The sequence below is a fragment of the Gracilinanus agilis genome, chromosome 3 (assembly GCF_016433145.1).
Source record: "Gracilinanus agilis isolate LMUSP501 chromosome 3, AgileGrace, whole genome shotgun sequence".
NCBI lineage: Eukaryota > Metazoa > Chordata > Mammalia > Didelphimorphia > Didelphidae > Gracilinanus > Gracilinanus agilis.
Genome location: NC_058132.1, coordinates 258,146,723 through 258,164,531, shown reverse-complemented (window position 1 = coordinate 258,164,531; position 17,809 = coordinate 258,146,723). Strand labels below are relative to the sequence as shown.

At 34.5% G+C, this 17,809-nt stretch overlaps 1 protein-coding gene across 2 annotated transcripts in view; it reads right to left on the bottom strand.

Moving 5' to 3' along the window:
- TTC21B (tetratricopeptide repeat domain 21B) overlaps positions 1-17,809 on the bottom strand; it is a 97,838-nt gene that overhangs the window by 57,395 nt on the left and 22,634 nt on the right. For both annotated transcript variants that reach the window (XM_044669818.1, XM_044669820.1), the window contains exons 10-13: positions 12,086-12,183; positions 11,381-11,581; positions 5,561-5,690; positions 2,527-2,684 (exon numbers count right to left, since the gene is read on the bottom strand). In XM_044669818.1, the coding sequence (XP_044525753.1) occupies positions 2,527-2,684; positions 5,561-5,690; positions 11,381-11,581; positions 12,086-12,183 (587 nt within the window). The remainder of the gene's footprint in view (positions 1-2,526; positions 2,685-5,560; positions 5,691-11,380; positions 11,582-12,085; positions 12,184-17,809) is intronic.

Genomic DNA, 17,809 nt, shown 5'->3' with positions numbered 1-17,809 from the left:
CTTTTATGCTATGGTGCCACCCTTAAATTATATTGCATGTGGAATATTGCCATAGTTTTCTGGTTGGCTTCATTGCCTCAAGTCTCTTCCTATTCCAGTTCATCCTCCATTCAGTTATTAAAGAGATCTTCTAAAGCACTGGCATGACCATATTATCTCTGTATTCAATAAACCCAGAGCTCTCCATTATTTCCAGGAACAATAAGAAATGTTGTGGCAGACTCTTCCTAATGTGAATCCTTCTTACCTTTCTATTCTTATACTTTATTCTTTGTTCTAGTGACATTGGCTTCTTTGCTGTTCCTCCCACAGGACCCTCCATGCATTTTCATTGGCTGACTCACATGCCTGGAATGTTCTCCCTCCTCATTTCTGCCCCCAGACTTGTCTACAGGAAATCTTTCCTGCTTTGTCTTTAATATTAGTGACTTCTTATTGAGAATGTATGCACTGTATCCTTTATATGGAATATTTCTACAAAATTATTTTCACGTTGTCTCTTCACCCTCCCCAGCCCAATTAGATTGTGAGCTTCTAGAAGGCAAGAATTGTTTTTGCTTTTTTTTTTTGTATTCTCACTTTTAGCAAGTATCTGGCACACAGTATGTGCTAAATAAATACTTGCTGATTTGTCACAAAAGAAGGTCCATTTTGGAGGGAGATTGAAAAATGACCAAAAGAAAAAAGGCATCAATAAACTTTTTTTTTAAAGAATGGTATCTGATGTATAAGAAAAAAAATAATTTGGCTTAGGAAAGTAAAATGCAGCTTTAAAAACTCTTCTCAGATAAGCTACATTTAACCTCTTTTTAAAACATTACACAAGACTCCATAGTAGACATGATTACAAAACTTACTTTGTTTAATGATCTCAAATAAATATAGAAATGAAGTGATGAACTCAGTGTTCACTAAAATCATGGAATATAGCCTATGTAAGATCTGGACAGAAAGACTTCCTATTGATGGGAAAGTTCTCCAAATGTTCTTACATGAATGGATATCCCTGCATTAAAACCTGAAAACATTACAAAGCCTCCTTAGTTAACTTCATTGTAATTTGAACGAAACTGGTCTAGTCATTCACACCAAAAAACCAAAGTGAATAAAAAATCTTGCAGCTCACTGAATATCTTGGATAATGCTTCAGATAAGGTATGGGATCTAAAACTGAGTTTAGGTTGATTGCATTTGGAAAGTGTGAAGTGTACACTGTTCAAAAGCCCATTTTGTTGTAATAAGAATGTCAATAACATAATCTTATAAGAACAAAATTACTAGTAACTCAAAGGAAAGATTCATGGTGGGAATAATCAAGAGTGGAACATGTGAACAGTGATGACTTGCATACTGAAAGTAGAGCAAAAGATATCAAGGATTGTGCAAACAGAAAACACAGAACTGGTCAATCACAGATCAAGAGAGAAAACAAAGAAATGAACAATTTAAGTGGTATATTTGACTTGTGCCCTTTATTTAAAAAAAATCTACTAGGGCTCTAGTGAAATGTGGAGATGAAGATCTTCAATGGGAGATTTATTTTACAACAAAGGTAGGAGCAGGATGAAAAGGTATGGAGAGTTTGCCATTTGAATCCATGAAAAATATCTACATGAATAAAATCACGGCCATTCATAGTAACTAAGAATCATGAAAGCTTCTGGATATTGAGCATGGTTTTTTGGTAGGTAGATAGGAATGTGATGTAAGGCTAATTATATTCCATTTTTCTATCTAAAAATTTACCACATACTTTTTATTCAAATACCTTTTGATACTGCCCCTGAGTATATAAATTACATGAGATAGATTTCTATTCTGTAGACTTATAAAGGCCCCTAAGAAAGTAAGCATACAGAAGTGTAATTGAGACAATACTATTTATTGTTAAGTACTGTCATAAAAAGACATAAGAAGGTTAAAGAGGAAGAAGACAAGAATAGTGAAACCTAAGGTCCATTGTTTAGAAGAATGAGGCCTTTCACTAGCCCTATGAAACAGCATATATATTGCCTTCTCTATCTGTAAATTTGAAGCTTTACCAATATGGTTTATGATTCTATGAGTCATGCTTACTAGAAGATTCTGGAATCCCTGCATAAGCACATGATGACAGTAGATTTTTCCTTTGAAATAAATTTAAGAAGAATGCTTTCAATGCCAAAATATAATAGTTATACATAACCAGGATAAAAATATAGTATACCACATCCTTAAGCCATGTGATGATATTCAGAATGAAAAGACAGCACTTAATCACAAACAATATTCTACAAGATACATTATATCACAATTCAAATTTCTCAGGCAATATATAAAATCTTTGTTAGGATTTATCACCATTTTTCTATGGTTTAAGAGGTTTGAAGAAATTTAACAGTTCTCATTTCATCCTGAAATAAAATATATGAAGTAAATTTAAAATACAAGTGAAACATTTTTGTGTTAACATTAAATAATTCTTAACAATTTACTTAAGTTCCTTAGAGAGTAGTCATCTTACCCATTTAAGTCTGAAGAACTCACCTCAAAACTATAACTCAGGCAAAGTTCAAGAGATTGAGAGCACAATTTAAAATTATCCTGAGACAAATAAACCTGAGCCATCAAGAGATGAGCATCTGCATAAGATGGATCATGTTCTAGGCAATGTTGAAGGTTACTATAAGATGCTTCAATATCACCTAATGCAAACAAAACATCAAATAATATAAGCAATTAAGTTAGGGATAGTTCTTGGGAGACAATTGCTACCTCAAACATATCTCTTGATAGATAGCTCTTTTAGTACTTACAAAGAAAAAACCATTCATGGCTATAAAACTATATTTAACTCACTTTAATCAAAAGATAAATATAAATAATGATTATCAGCACCTTTCTAGTTCTGATAATGGAAAAAGGTTAGAGCTTGGTCCAAAGGTAATATATTGGAGATAATCCTAGAAGACAAAGGATAACAAAGACAAACATAAGTTTTGTCTAGAGCAGTGATTCCCAAAGTGGACGCTACCGCCCCCTGGTGGGTTCTGCAGTGATCCAGGGATGTGGTGATGGCCACAGGTGCATTTATCTTTCCTATTAATTGCTATTAAAATTAAAAAAAATTAATTTCCAGGGGGCTAAGTAATATTTTTTCTGGAAAGGGGGTGGTAGGCCAAAAAAGTTTGGGAACCAATGGACTAGAGTCAATCCTGTTTTTCAAATATTTAATGAAAATATTTTTGTTCTGCATAGCTATACTCAATGCTCCTTGTTGGAATACTACTACCTAAACAGAAATATATCATGCATACTAATACTATTTCAAATGACTTGGGAATATTTTTGTTTATTAAAGGTGTAATGACATTTTGCAATGCATATGAAAAGCAAAATGGATTGACAGTCAGCTGTTTAGAACTTGGAATGAGCTGAGCTGGGCAGAGTCCAGCAGGTGCAAATTAAGTTGATGGAAAAAGTATAAAAGCAGGATTTTAACTGAAAGAGAGATCTCAAATTTTGAGAGAGGGATTGGTGGGAGCTCTTAGTTGTGCTTGGGTAGGCCAAAAATCAACTTAAGATACCAGCAACCAGCACTGATCACTTCCATAGGCTCAAATCCTGTGTTATCCTATACTGAACATTCTGATTTAATTCACTCATCAAAAAGAAGCAACATCATTTACCATCAAATAACCTGATTCAGGTTGAGGCAGTGTGGCTCTGCCAGGCCGGAAACTGGCAAACTAATCATCAACAATTAACAAGCTTGAACATCCTGATTACCTTCAATTCATATATCAACTTTGTCATCAATAGCTTAGGCCAAGGATCTCCTATACCCTCTTCACATCATCTCCCTGCTTCCCTCCCTAAGCCTGTTGTTATTAAATCTTTAAACTCACCAAAAGCTTATGTCATCTTTACCTTAGGGTTTAGTGAACATATCCTTGGATATATGAGGGAAGAAGGAGATTCCTTTCAACTGCAAAAAGCTTAAATCATAATCAACCAGCATTATTCATAGTAAGCCAGGATAGACAGTTCTTAACCACAGATTCTTCCCTTGACTGTCTGTTCTGGGACACTATTATACTGAAGTTGGGTGAAGCAGATTCATTACAAATATTCCTGTGGAGTCCTTGATGTTTCACTACCACAGTGTGTGTTACACTTAGGGATCTTCCACTCTCATTCAGCTTCAGCTCCTCATAACACCAGGCACATATAACAAAGGAAAGGAATGGTACCCATAAACTGTGACTATCTTCAATAGAATGAGCTTGTGTTCCAGAAAATTCATTAATTGAGATGTCACTAGATTGTGGCCAATTATATCTTAGAATTAAGAAAAATGCTAAATAAATTAACCATAGTAATTAAGCCCTCAGTTTTATCACACCAAGGTAACTCAATGAAAATAACATCATCCAATAACTACAATTGAACTGAATAAGAAGTTGTGGAACTTCCTTAGAAGGGTTCTTGCGGATAATCTAGTCTAAGAATTTCAAAATGACTTCTTTCTAAGTTTGTCAAAGGAGTAACTTAATTAACAATCACAATGAAGAAAGAAATTTAAATGTTGCTGAAAAAATTGCTAAAATTTAAAACATTCCATTTGCATTGGAAACTACTAATTTATTGAAAATCCTTACTTTTACAAAAGAAAAAATGGACACTCAAAAAAATATGTGACTTATAGTATATATCACAAACCTAGATAGTAGTGGTAATGCTGGGACTGAAATCAGATCTCCTGATTCACGGTCCAGCGTTCTTCCTACTCCACATAATAAAAATGACTGGATTAGATGGTAACCTCCTTGAAACTAATTTTTACTGTAAGGGCTTTTCAGTAATAATAATAATAATAATAATAATAATTTTTTTACTAAACCCTTACCTTCCTTCTCAGAATCAGTACTGTGTATTAGTTCTAATGCAGAAGAATGGTAAGGGTTAAGCAATAGGGTTTAAGTGACTTGCCCAGCGTCACATAGCTAGGAAGTATCTAAGGTGAAATTTGAACCCAGGACCTCCCATCTCTGTGTCTGGTTCTCAATCCAATGAGCCACCCAGCTGCACTGCTAATTAATTTTTATTTAGCATCTGAACCAGCATGAGCATAAAAGGATGTAGTGAATGTTAGCTCTGCTCATATAATATGTGGTTACTGTAATATGTATGGTAGCTAGTGAAGGTAAATAGCAAGTCAAAGAAGATAACTACTTAATGTATTTGAAATGTCTAGAAAATTTGCTTGTGGTTATATCTATTCTGCATTTGAAGTAATAATCTAGACAGGATGTTCTCATTTATAGTCTCCAGTCCTGTTTTGATATAAGCTAATACTCACTTAAATTTTGTACTTTGTTTTTCCAAAAGCCTTTTTGAAGGTCAATGATTAACAATAATTAATAAAATCTAAAGAATAATCCAAGAAAGGAAATACTATACAATTTTAGATCTGAATCAAATATAAATATATATACATATATTCACGTGAAGGATAACTATATTATAGTGAGTAAAATCTTGACACTTAAATAAGTTTAATTTTTAAGACATATGTTACCTGATAGATATTTCACTTTTGCAATTAGGAAGACAGCTTGCAAAAGACCTGGTACAGTTCTTACAATAGTCTCCAAGACTGAGGCACAATGTCTAAGAAGTGGAGAAGGTGGCTGTCCAGGACTTGCAGGCTAACAATAAAAACAAATTAGATGATTAATTTTTACCATGATTTCAAAATAGCTTTTCCCTAACAGAACACATACATTCTCATTCACTCTCTGAGACATACACACCTACACATTCCCACCCACTTCATACTGGTTGGGATTTGTTTTGGGGGGATGTTTCAGAACTGTGACCTCATCACTGTAGGGAGAAACAGATGGAGAATTTTACCAACACAGTGACTTATATGTCTTAGTACCTTGCCTTGGATACAGACTGAAAGGTTCAGTGGTTTGCCTAAGTTTATAAAGCCAGTGTGTTAGATAAGACATAAACTCAGATCATCTTGACTCTTAAACCAGCCTTCCATCCTTAATGCAACACTGCTTTTCTTTCTATTTAGTCAACATAATATCATAAAGCACAGGGTATTTTTTTGCAAGGAATTTGTTAAATAACTGGATAAGGACATCTAGTAAATACTGACGAAGGTACCCAAGTCAATCTCAAATAACTTATTGTTTCAACTTCCCCATCAGTAAAGGAGGAGAATAATTCTCACACTATCTACTTTATAGGATTATTATGAGAAAAGTACTTTGCAAAAGTTAGTGCTTAACTTTTGTTCTTGTTAACAGAAAATTACTGTTACTGTTCCTTGGTGTAAGAAGGGGGGTAGCTGATAGATGGGGTGTGCTCTGGAAACCTCCTTGACTGAAAGGATATGGGTGTAAGCTACTCTCATCACCCCTCCTTTCTTGGGAGTCCCTTGGAGGTATAACATGCAAAGAGGTTCCCCAAAATGGAAGTGCTGGGGTGGAGGGAATAGTGGGAGATGTTGTGAGTTGAATGAGACCCAAATGGTCCCAGAGATTACCCAGAGCTGGGTTTTTTGAGCAGAAACTTCCCCCTATCCCAAACTGACTGCTCTCCAATATGGAGTGTGGCTGCTCCCTCTACTTGCTACCCCCAAATGCTGCCTCCCTCCTAGAAGTCACTATTCCAAACTCTGTCTTAAATAACTCAACAGGGGTTTATTCAGGAACAAGTTATTCAGGGATAAAGGGGAAAGATTTCAGGGAAGAGAGTGAGGATGAAATTAATATGGCCTAGTCTCTTGTCTTTCCCAGTGCAGAGCAGTAACTTAGATTTCTTCTGTAACTTTCAATCTTCATTAACTGTCTCAGAATCCCAGTAAAACTCCTATCCTAAAAGGTTACAAATGGCTAGAGAGGGAATGTAATATCTAAACCCAACTTAGGCTTAGTTAGCCCCCAAGGGCCGTCTCCCTCCCACCAGAGTCTTAGGCTCTTTGGTCAACAAGGGTAACTGCAATATTTATCTTCCAAGGTTCACTAAAGATGTAGAATCAATTAGGCTGATTATAGTAACAGAAGGTCTGGTAAAATCTCAGATTTAGGCTTTTTGAGATATTCAGGGTCCCACGGAAACACTGCCTCCCACCTCCCTGTCCTCCCCAAAAGTCCAGAGAACAGAGAATGTTCATTGGTTTTTCCTTCCCAGAATTCTCAGCCTCAGCCCAACTGTCAACTCTCCTGGGTTCTCAGAATTCCATCAAAATGCAGTCTTGCTTGGCCCCTTGCTTAGTCTGTTACAGTGGAGATACCACAAAGATTGATTTTAAGAGTGCTTTTTAGAGAATAAATAGTTACACAATGTATGTTAATAGTTCATTATATCTCAAATATGAGATATACCTACCATTATGCAGTTGTTTTTCTAATTCTTGCCTTGGTATATTTTTTTTATCTTTTTGTTAATGGCCATTAACTTAAAATAAATTTAATATTTAAGATATATGTTATCTGGTAAGTGCTACTTTGAAATTAATTATATCTTGAACTAGATAAGCAATAGACATCTTAAACTCAATTATGTCCAAAACAGAACTCATTATCTTTCCTCTTAAACCTTCCCACTTCCTATGTTCCCTCTATTTACAGAAGACAACATCATCCTTAACGTTCCTCAGACTCACAACCTAGGAATTATCCTAGATGCCTACTATCTCTTACCCCATATATTCAAGCTGTTGTCAAGACCTGGTGATTTTACCTCTACAATATCTCTCTAATATACCCCTTTCTCTTCTCTGACACTGCCACTACTATAGTACAGGCCCTTGTCACCTCATACTTGGATTACTGTATTAGCCTGCTGGTGGGTCTGTCTGCCTCCAGTTGATCCCTACTCCAACCTATTTTCTACTCAGCCACTAATGTGATTTTCCTAAAACAAAGTTCCAATCAGGTATTCCTCCTATTCAATAAACTCTAATGGCTTCCTATTGCTGCCAGAAGCAAAGGCAAAAAAAGCTCTGTTTCTCATTCAAAGCCATTCATAAGCTGGTATCACTCTTCCTGTCCAGTTTTCTTGAACTTTATTCCACAACACATACTCCTCGATCCAAAGACAATGATCATCTGGCTGCTCCACAATCAATATACTTCATCTCGGTTCTGGATATTCCTCTCAGGCTGTCCCCTATGCCTGGAATGCTTTCTCTCTTCTGCTCAATACTAACCTCTCAACTAAAACCCCACCTTCTGCAGGAAGACTTCCATAACCCTCTTACTTCCAGTGCCTTCCCTTTCTTAATTATTTCCTATTTATCCTATAGAGAGCTTGCTCTGTATATGTTTTTTTGCATGCTGTCTTTATTTGTCTCTTTTTTCCCCTCTAGTACTTAGCACAGTGCCTGGCATATAGCAGGCACTTGATAAATTTTTACTGACTGATCAGTAGTAATATATTATATATAAGATGCCTTTAACTAAATCTGTATTTACCATTGTATCCCAAAAGTCTTAGTACCACTTCAGCCTTAGTAATAATAAATTATTAAAGTTTAAATTGCAACTAAGACTTCTCAACTATGTAAAATCTAGTGAACATATGAAAAAGGAACCCATTTAAAGGGATAGTCACAGAATTTCATAGTCAGAAGAGACACTCAAAGGCTATCTGGTTCAACCCATGCCTGACCAAGAATCCCATCAATAAAATAACCCACAACAAAAAGTTATCATTACTTCCCTTCTCCCCACCACCTTAGTCTGATTCTTATAAAGCAGGTCTTTGAGGCCCTTCATCATCTTGGCTTGTCTCTTCTGGGCTCTCATCAATGTCTTTCCTAAAATGTAGTACTCAGAACTGAACACACCTGGACTACTTCTATATTGTGTGCTAGATCACACACTATTTTAATAAAATAAAATACTAATTTCTACATTTATATCTTTACTCCTAAAAAAAGTCTTATTATGAATTTTAATGAGCATTAACAAACATCTCTAAATGCTAAAAAACATTTTAAAAGGTTATAAATAAATCCTCATTTACTAGCTACATTACTTTTGGACTTTATTGGATCTCTCCATCATGACTTCCTTATTCATAAACTCAATATGTTTCAAAGCTGAATCTGCCTAGACCTTAATTCTTATCATTAGCTTCTGCCCCTAGGGCAAGACCATAGGATGTAGGCCTCTATTTAAAAAGGAAGTGTAGCACAATTTTTCTATCCATTTCCCACCAGCTACACTGCTTTTGGACTTCTCTCATCACCTCAAATTTCCTCTCCCCCCAATCCCCTGCATTCTGAAGGCAGGGATTGTCTTTCTTTTTATTTATATTTCCAGTGATTAGTACAGTGCCTGGTGCATAACAGGAGCTTAATTTTTACTGACTACTGACTTGCTTTTTAAAGTACATATTAACCTGATTTACCACAATGTCTTGCTTGTCTATGACCTTCTGAATTTCCTTCTACTCTCTTGGGTGTATTATTGTTTCATGGATATTCTTTTTTCCCTTTTTTTGATCAAAGTTCTTAAAACCTAAACAGCTGTTTTTCCTTTAAAATGCTGTAATCACTAAATGCTATCAACTGCACTTCCAGTAGTGCTAACTTCATTCTATGAACCTATAAAAATCTTCTCAATTATATATTTTATTCTCAATATATTCTCAATATATATTTTATCATTATATTTGAATGGAGAGGCAACATAGTATGTACACAGTCAGCCTTGAAGCTAAGAAGACCTTCATTTCTAATCTCTGAGAGGTATTGCTGATATGTTGCTCTTAGTCTAATTTTCCCAGAAGATTTTGGTAAACAGTAAAGTATTTTCCCTAGTAATTGGTGTTTGAGGGTTGAGTTGAACACTATGCTATTGGGTCTTATGTACCTAACTTGTTTCATTGATCAATTTTTTAATTTTTTTAGTCCGTGCCAATTTTAAAAATTATTACTGTTTGTGTAGCCTCGTATGAGATCTGGTATTGGTAGACCCCTTTCTTTCTCTTCTGCCCCCCACCTCCATTATTTTCTTTGAGATTTTTGATCATTTGTTTCTTCACATAAATTTTGTTATTTTTTTTAGATAACTAAAATAACCCTGAGGTAGTATGAGTGGCAGAATACTGGTTCTATAAAATAATTTGGGTAGTAGTTTTGTCATTTATAACATTATTTTTTCAATTAATTTTTACTCAAATATTTGGGTGACATATAGATAAAATATAATAGTCTGGAAAAAGTGATAGTTTTTTTTCTTCTTTGACTACATTTTTTATGTAAGTTCCTTTTCTTATCTTATTGCTATTACATTTCTAGAATTATTTCAAATAATAATGGTTACGATACCCCTGATTTTACTGAAAACAAACTGTTTGGTAGCAGAACCCAGAATAAATGGACTCTTTCCTTATGTGATAAATTACCCAAAAACAAAAAGTTGCACAAGTACCTTCCCTCTCTTCCCAGTCCTCCTAGTTTTACAGTTTCCTTTTTTATGTTTTCTTCCCCTCCCTAGAATATATACAACTTGAGGACAGTGATTTATCCTTCTTTATTGTCATTTCTTTTGCTTGTATTTGTATTCCTGGTGCTTAGCATAGTAGCCTAACACCTAGTAAAATACTTAATAAATGTTTGTTGCCTTGCCTTGCTTAAATGGAACTTCCTTACTCCCAGAGGTCTACCAGTGCAGGGAGGAAAGGAAAACAACCAGTTATATCTTGAGCTGATAGCATTTGAGAAAAAACACTCCCGAACCCTCAGAGTACCTCCTCTTAAACCCAAAGTAAGCGATGCATCCTGACTTGCTCTGGGATAGTGAACCCTGGGTATCCTAATTACATTATGAGTTGGGGATTTTAGAAACTAGCATTTCAACTTCCATTAAATTCAATTTTTACTTGCAACGTATTGTATTACGTGTAGGAGATAAGAAGTTAAAGAAAAATATGTCAGCTCAGGCCCTGTTCTTAAAGGGCTTAAAATATAATACAAATAGTTTTTGGAAATAATTTCATAGTCAATGAGCATTCAGTTTACATATGACCTAGAAATAAATAAAAAGCCTTAATGGTGCTTTTGCCACTCATTATGTATGTTCTCAAAACCGCTGCTCTTGAAGCACTGTCAGGGCCCTTTTAAATTCTTTGCTGCTGAATTTACCACTGTGACTATGGAATAATAGCCAGGAGAATTCCCATTGAGATTTTCCCAACAGCTTGAGTAGAGTGCACTTGTTACTCAGTAGTATGTTTTATACTACTCAGCATCATTATAAATTACATAGATTTTGGGAGGCTAAATATGACATTTACAAAATTTCACTTGAAAAATGACACTGAATAGTTTAATAGTTCAGTCACTTGAAAAAAAATCAATGTTACTTACCTGAGTTGGACAGAAGTTCAAATATTCTGTAATAATTTCTAATAAAAAATCAGGATTTAATCTTTCAAAGTATTGTACACCAAGGGGTAAGGCTTGTAAGTTAGAGAAATGTATATCCAGCACATCATTTAACAAATTAATAACCTCTTCTTGTCCTTTATGTTTCTTCATAGCTAGAACTGCATACAAATAGGTCAGTTCCTAAAAAAAAAAAGTAGTTTTATTTAGAAATATTATAGTTGGGGGACTGCTGGGTGGCTCAGTGGATTGAGGGTCAGACCCAGAGATGGAAAGTCCTGGGTTCAAATCTGACCTCAGACACTTCCTAGCTTTGTGACCATGGGCAAGTCACTTAACCCCCATTTCCTAGCCCTTACCAGTATTGATTCTAAGAAGGAAGGTTAGGGTTAAAAAAAAAAGAAATATTATAGTTGGTTGAGATCTGGAGTAAACATATAAATACTATTAATGTATAATTTTATACTCTTATATAATCACAAATTTGAACTTAAAAACATTTTTCAGTCATAATCTGATTTTGCATAACAGTAAATAAAAAGGGCTTGCTTAATATAAAAACTATTATTTATTGATAAAAGACTGTCTTTATTAGAATGAAATTTCAATTTTAAGCTTGGCATTTTCAAATTTCCATTTATTGTGCATTATCAGTTATAATTACCTAGCTGATATAAAATATCTTACCGCAGATTTCCCAATGGTCTGCTGAATTTCATTAAGAAATTCAAGTTGATGATCTGCATCCTGTAATTGTCCTTCTATTAACTGGCATCGAATAATTCCTATAAAAGGGAAATTTATTCAAATAACATTTTAGTAATAGCTTCACAATAAAACTAAACGACATCATTTTAAAATTACTTTTCTTATTTAATTATAAGGCATTAAGGGTTAGATGAAAAATAGTAAAAATGAATATAATTCCTTTTTTTCCAACCCCAATGTATACACAATTCAAATGTCATAGAACAGAACTTGGAACTTATAGTTATTGGAGAATTCAATTAAAAGAACTCTAAGATGCCACCTAATATCTATCAGATTGGCTAATACAACCAAAAAGGAAAATAATAAATGTTGGATGGGATGTGGGAAATTTGAGTCACTGACACTGTGGAACTGTGGTTCATTTTGCAGAGCAATATAGAATTATGCTCAACGGGCCATAAAACTATTACACTTTAATGCAGCAATATTACTACTGGATCTGTATTCCAAAGAGATCAGAGATAAGGGAAAAGGACATATATGTACAAAAATATTTTAGCAGCTCTTTTTGTAGTGTCAAAGAATTGGAAACTGGGGTGTTGTCCATTACTTGGGGAAATGATAAACAGGATGAATTCAGAAAAACTTGGACTTAAATGAACTGATGCAAAGTAAAGGGAATAGGACCAGGAGAATAATATATACAGTAACTAAAATATTACAGAATGATCAACCATGAAGGATTAAACTATTATCAGCAAAGCAAGTTCCCAAGATATCCATAAGGAACCCATGATGAAAAATGTTATCTATAGTCAAAGAAGGATCAAAGCATGGCATCTTCTACTGTTTCTTTCATGATTTTTTTATTAGGTATTATTGTGTGGATGTGTGGGTGTGATATGTTGTCTTCTGTCACAGCATGAGCAATATGGAAATGTGTATTGCATGAAAGCACTGGTATAACCGAAATCAGATTATTTACTGCTAGGGGGATATGGAGAAAGAAAGGAGGGAGAAAATATGAATCCTCAAGTGTCAAAACAATTGTCAAAAATTGTTTCTACATTTAACTTAATAATTTTTTTAAAATTAATTTAAAAAAGAACTTAAAGAGTTTATAAAATAGGGAACAAAATATGACTATACTTGGTTCCTTGAATTAATCCTTGAAAGGAAAACCACAGAAAGGAACTATAGCCTGATGCTATGTTATATGCCTATAATTCTATTTTCCCATGAACTATCATATAAAAATGGAAAGTTCCTTTCAACCAAAATGACTTGGATATAATCCTTTTGTGGTTTAGGGAGTAAGTATAAGGGAACTTGCATATGCAGGCCCACATACGTGACTACTATTCCACATAATTGCCTCCTCAAACTATCTCCTATTGGTTAGGTAGAATGGCAAAAAAAAAGGCAGGGGGGAGAAGAAATATTAAAAATATTTAAAACAGAAAATTATGCAAAATCATTATGTTTTTTTAACTAGCTTAATATTATTCATTTGCTTTGGACCCCTGGTTTCATCAGTGTTAGTGAACTTTTTTTAAATTTTTATTTTTTTCCAGATTACATGTCAACACAACTTTTAATAATAATTTTCTGACAGTTTTTGATCCAGGTTCTCTCCTGCCCTCCCACTCCTCCAACATCTCCAAGATGACAGATAATATGATATAGAATGTATGTGTGTTATCATATATTTTTCCATGTTTATCATGTTGTGAAAGAAGACACATATTGTTTAGACCAGAGGAAAATCCATGGAGGAAATAGTAAAGAATGATATGTTTGTTTGTTTTTTTTAATTTTAAACCCTTAACTTTTGTGTATTGACTTATAGGTGGAAGAGTAAGCTACTAAGGGTAGGCAATGGGAGTCAAGTGACTTGCCTAGGGTCACACAGCTGGGAAGTGTCTGAGGCCGGATTTGAACCTAGGACCTCCCGTCTCTAGGCCTGGCTCTCAATCCACTGAGCTACCCAGCTGCCCCAAGAATGATATGTTTTAATTGTGTTTCGACTTCATCAGTTCCTTCTACTGCAGAGGATTGCATTTTTCATCAATAGCTTCTTGGAGTTGTCCTGGATCCTTGTATTGTTGATAATAGTTAAGTTATTCACAATTGATCATCATACTTTGTTGCTATTATTATGTACAATGTTCTGATTCTGTCCACTTTGCATCACTTCATGTTAAGTCTTTCCAGATTTTTTATTGGTGATCATCTTGTTTATCATTTCTTATGGCACAATAGTATTTCAATACAATCGCATGCCACAACTCGTTCAGCCATTCCCCAATTGATTTCCAGTTCTTTGCCACCTCAAAGAGAGATGCTATGAATATTTTTATATAAGTAGGTACTTTTCCCCTATCTTTGTTCTCTCTGGGATACAGTGGTATTGCTGGATAAAGGTTATGCAGTTTTATGGTCCTTTGGCCATGTTGCCAAATTGTTCTCCAGAATGGTTGGATCAGTTCACAGCTCCATCAGAGTATTATTTCCTCATGTGAAGATGGAATTAACTCTCCTCTGTCCACTTTTAGATTTAATCACCAGAAGCATATACACCTCAGTTTATACTTGAGTGTGGGGAGGTCTATAACCCACATGTGCTAAAAGTGGATGACAAATCAGAAACAAATGACTGCCCCCTGGGCAGTCCTAAGAAAACTCTAAGAATGTGATTAGTCCATGTAAAGTGAAGGAAGGCACAGTAAGTGACACAAAGAAGTGTCTTTAAAAGCAGTTATAAACTTTCTGTGAGGGAGAGTTCTTTGGAGTTCAGAGTTAGAGTTCCAGTTGGAGGCTGGTGAAGAATTTGCTTTGTGGATCTGAGACTCTGACAGTGGTGAAGCAGCTCTTGGATCTTCCTTTAGGACTACCACATGGGTGAGTGAAAAGACCGACTCCCTTTCCTGGCTTTTCTGGAGGAACTAGCCTTTGGAAAGGCCCCCATCTTGGAAGAGGCTTCATGCCTGGAGACCTTGCTTTATTCATCACCAGATCCTTGGCTGAAGGCTGAGGGCACTCCAGCTGAGGACTAATTAGCCCTGCCTGGGTTGAGCCAGAGGCTAAAGCAAAATACTAATTTGTTAGGTTAGATATCTTACTCTATCCTCTTTCACATTTCCCTTACTTTCACCCTCCCTCCTTTTGTAAATAAACTACCATAAAAAGTCATTCTGACTTGAGTAATTAATTTTGGCAACCACATTTCTCATAAATTTAGTCCAACCTTTAATTTTTAACCCTTACACTCATCCCCACCAAAAGTTATCATTTTGCTTTTTTTGTCATGCTAGCTAGTCTGATAGGTGTGATGTTGTAAAGTCAGTTGTTTTAATTTGCATTTTAATTAATCATGGTTTGTAGCATTTCTTCATATGACTAAAGATAGTTTTAATTTCTTCTTTTGAGAACTGCCTGTTCATATCCTTTGATCATTTGTCAACTAGGGAATGTTTTGAATTTTTATAAATCTGATTCAGTTCTCTAAATATTTGAGAAATAAAGCTTTTGTTATAAACAAATATATAAATAAATAAAATAGAGATTTATAGCAAGTGCTATAAATTTTTTTCCTAGTTTTTTGTTTCCCTTCTAATCTTGGTTGCATAGGTTTTATTTATTCAAACCTTTTAAATGCATTGTAGTCAAAAAAGTTATCTATTTTATATTTCATAATGTTTCCTATGTACATAAATTCTTCTCTTATGATCCATAGATAAGAGAATAGGTAAACTATTCCATGCTTCCCTAATTTGTTTATGGTATCAGTGGGTGAATTTATTTTTTCTTTCTTTTTTTTTTGTTTTTTTTTTTTAGTGGGTGAATTTCTAATAAGGAAAATTCACCCTGACAATACAGATTAACAATTTGTCTATAATCAGGGGTGTGTGGGAGCCTGCTCTTACTGACTCTAGATTACTGAAATTTTAATGTGAGCATTTACAATTCAGAAATCATCAAATGCTACAGACTGGAGCTTGATTTGCTGCTATATTGATTATCTAGCCTTAACACAGTGATGAAGAAAATGCTAATAATGCAGATCAAACTTAAAAGTGTCATGGATACATTCCTCTTCTACCTCCACTCCTATAGCTGATGCTAAATAGTTACAAGCATATCCTTGTCTCGTCTTAAGAGTTCTGCCTAGGGCACTGAGAGGATATGTGATTTACTGATGATCACATGGCTGTCGGGTACAAGAATCAGTGCTTAAATATGGACTTTCCAGATCCCAAGCATATTTTGTCTCTCTTAAAAAATGACGTAATGAAGCGGAAAGTAGCTCAGAAGATTGAGAACCAGGCCTAAAGATAGGAGGTCATGGGTTTAAATTTGGACTCAGATACTTCCTAGGTGTGTGACCCTCAATGAGCCACTTACCCCCCCATTGCCTATCCCTTATCACTCTTCTGTATTGGTTCTAAGACAAAAGATAAAGGTTTTAAAAATAAATAACATAATTTGAAATGCCCAGAGGAAAAAAATGTAGAGCTCTGTTTCTATACATTTGTCATAAATATGTAGGGAATTTTGCAGAATTTGGCAAAAACAAAAGCTATTTCATATCTTTAAACAAATTTATGACTGTGATAAAAGCTCCCTTATCATCTTAGTAATGGTGAATAAGGTGCCTCTGCTTGCTGGTATATGGCTTAGTAATTTTCCATACCTATTTGGTCAAACAGTTTCTATATCAATTTGGAAAAAAACTAAAATTTCTTTAAATGTATTTAAACATTCACTGAATATTTCATCATAGAAGTTAATAAAATGTTACTTCAAACACAAAGTTTCTTCAATATAATTTATAAAAGATTATATTCTTTATAATTCTTTATAAAGATTTCTAATTTAATATCTCAAGGTAGGTACCATTTACCTTTGGGGAAGCAACAAAGTAATAAGCCACTGTCTAATTCATTCCCTCTTTTGGCAAAATATGGCAAAATAATATTAGGACAGCATTTCAGTTTGAAGTTCTTTGATAAACATATAAAGGCATATGACCTTGTTTTCTGTGTCAGTTAATATTAAAGATCAAAGAACTGAATGAGGAGATCTCTGTTGCTGTATCATTAGTAAATCTTAAATAATTTTGATATATATTAGTTTTTCTATAACTACCCTGAAACAATTTCTTGCATTGAAAACTTTGTAGGTCATTCTTATCAAAAGGCCCTATCAGATCAGGATGGTGATTAGAATAATAATCAGGCTATGAAAATGTTGAATTCTTAATAATTAAGTTAAGAGAGATATCTTTGGAGCTTACCTAATTTTTAATAGGTGGAAATCCCCAAATAAAGGGGGACTAATGGGTGTAGTAAACAGCTCTCAAGGTTCATCAAAATTTAACAGATTTCCTTTGGGGAGAGGGGGACCACAGTTTAATATTGAAATTTTTTTGACAATTACATGTAGAAACAATTTTTAACAATTGTGATCTGACATTTTGAGATCCAGATTCTCTCCCTCCATCTCTCCCTGATCCTTCGCTGAGATTGTAAATAGTCTGATATAGATTATACCAGTGCTGTCATTCAATACAGATATATATTTCTATATTCCTTGTGCCACAAGTCACATATTGCACATACTAGAAAAAAACTCATAAAGAAATAAAGTGAAAAATGGTATGTTTTGATCAATATTCAGTCTGACATCCTTTTTATGACT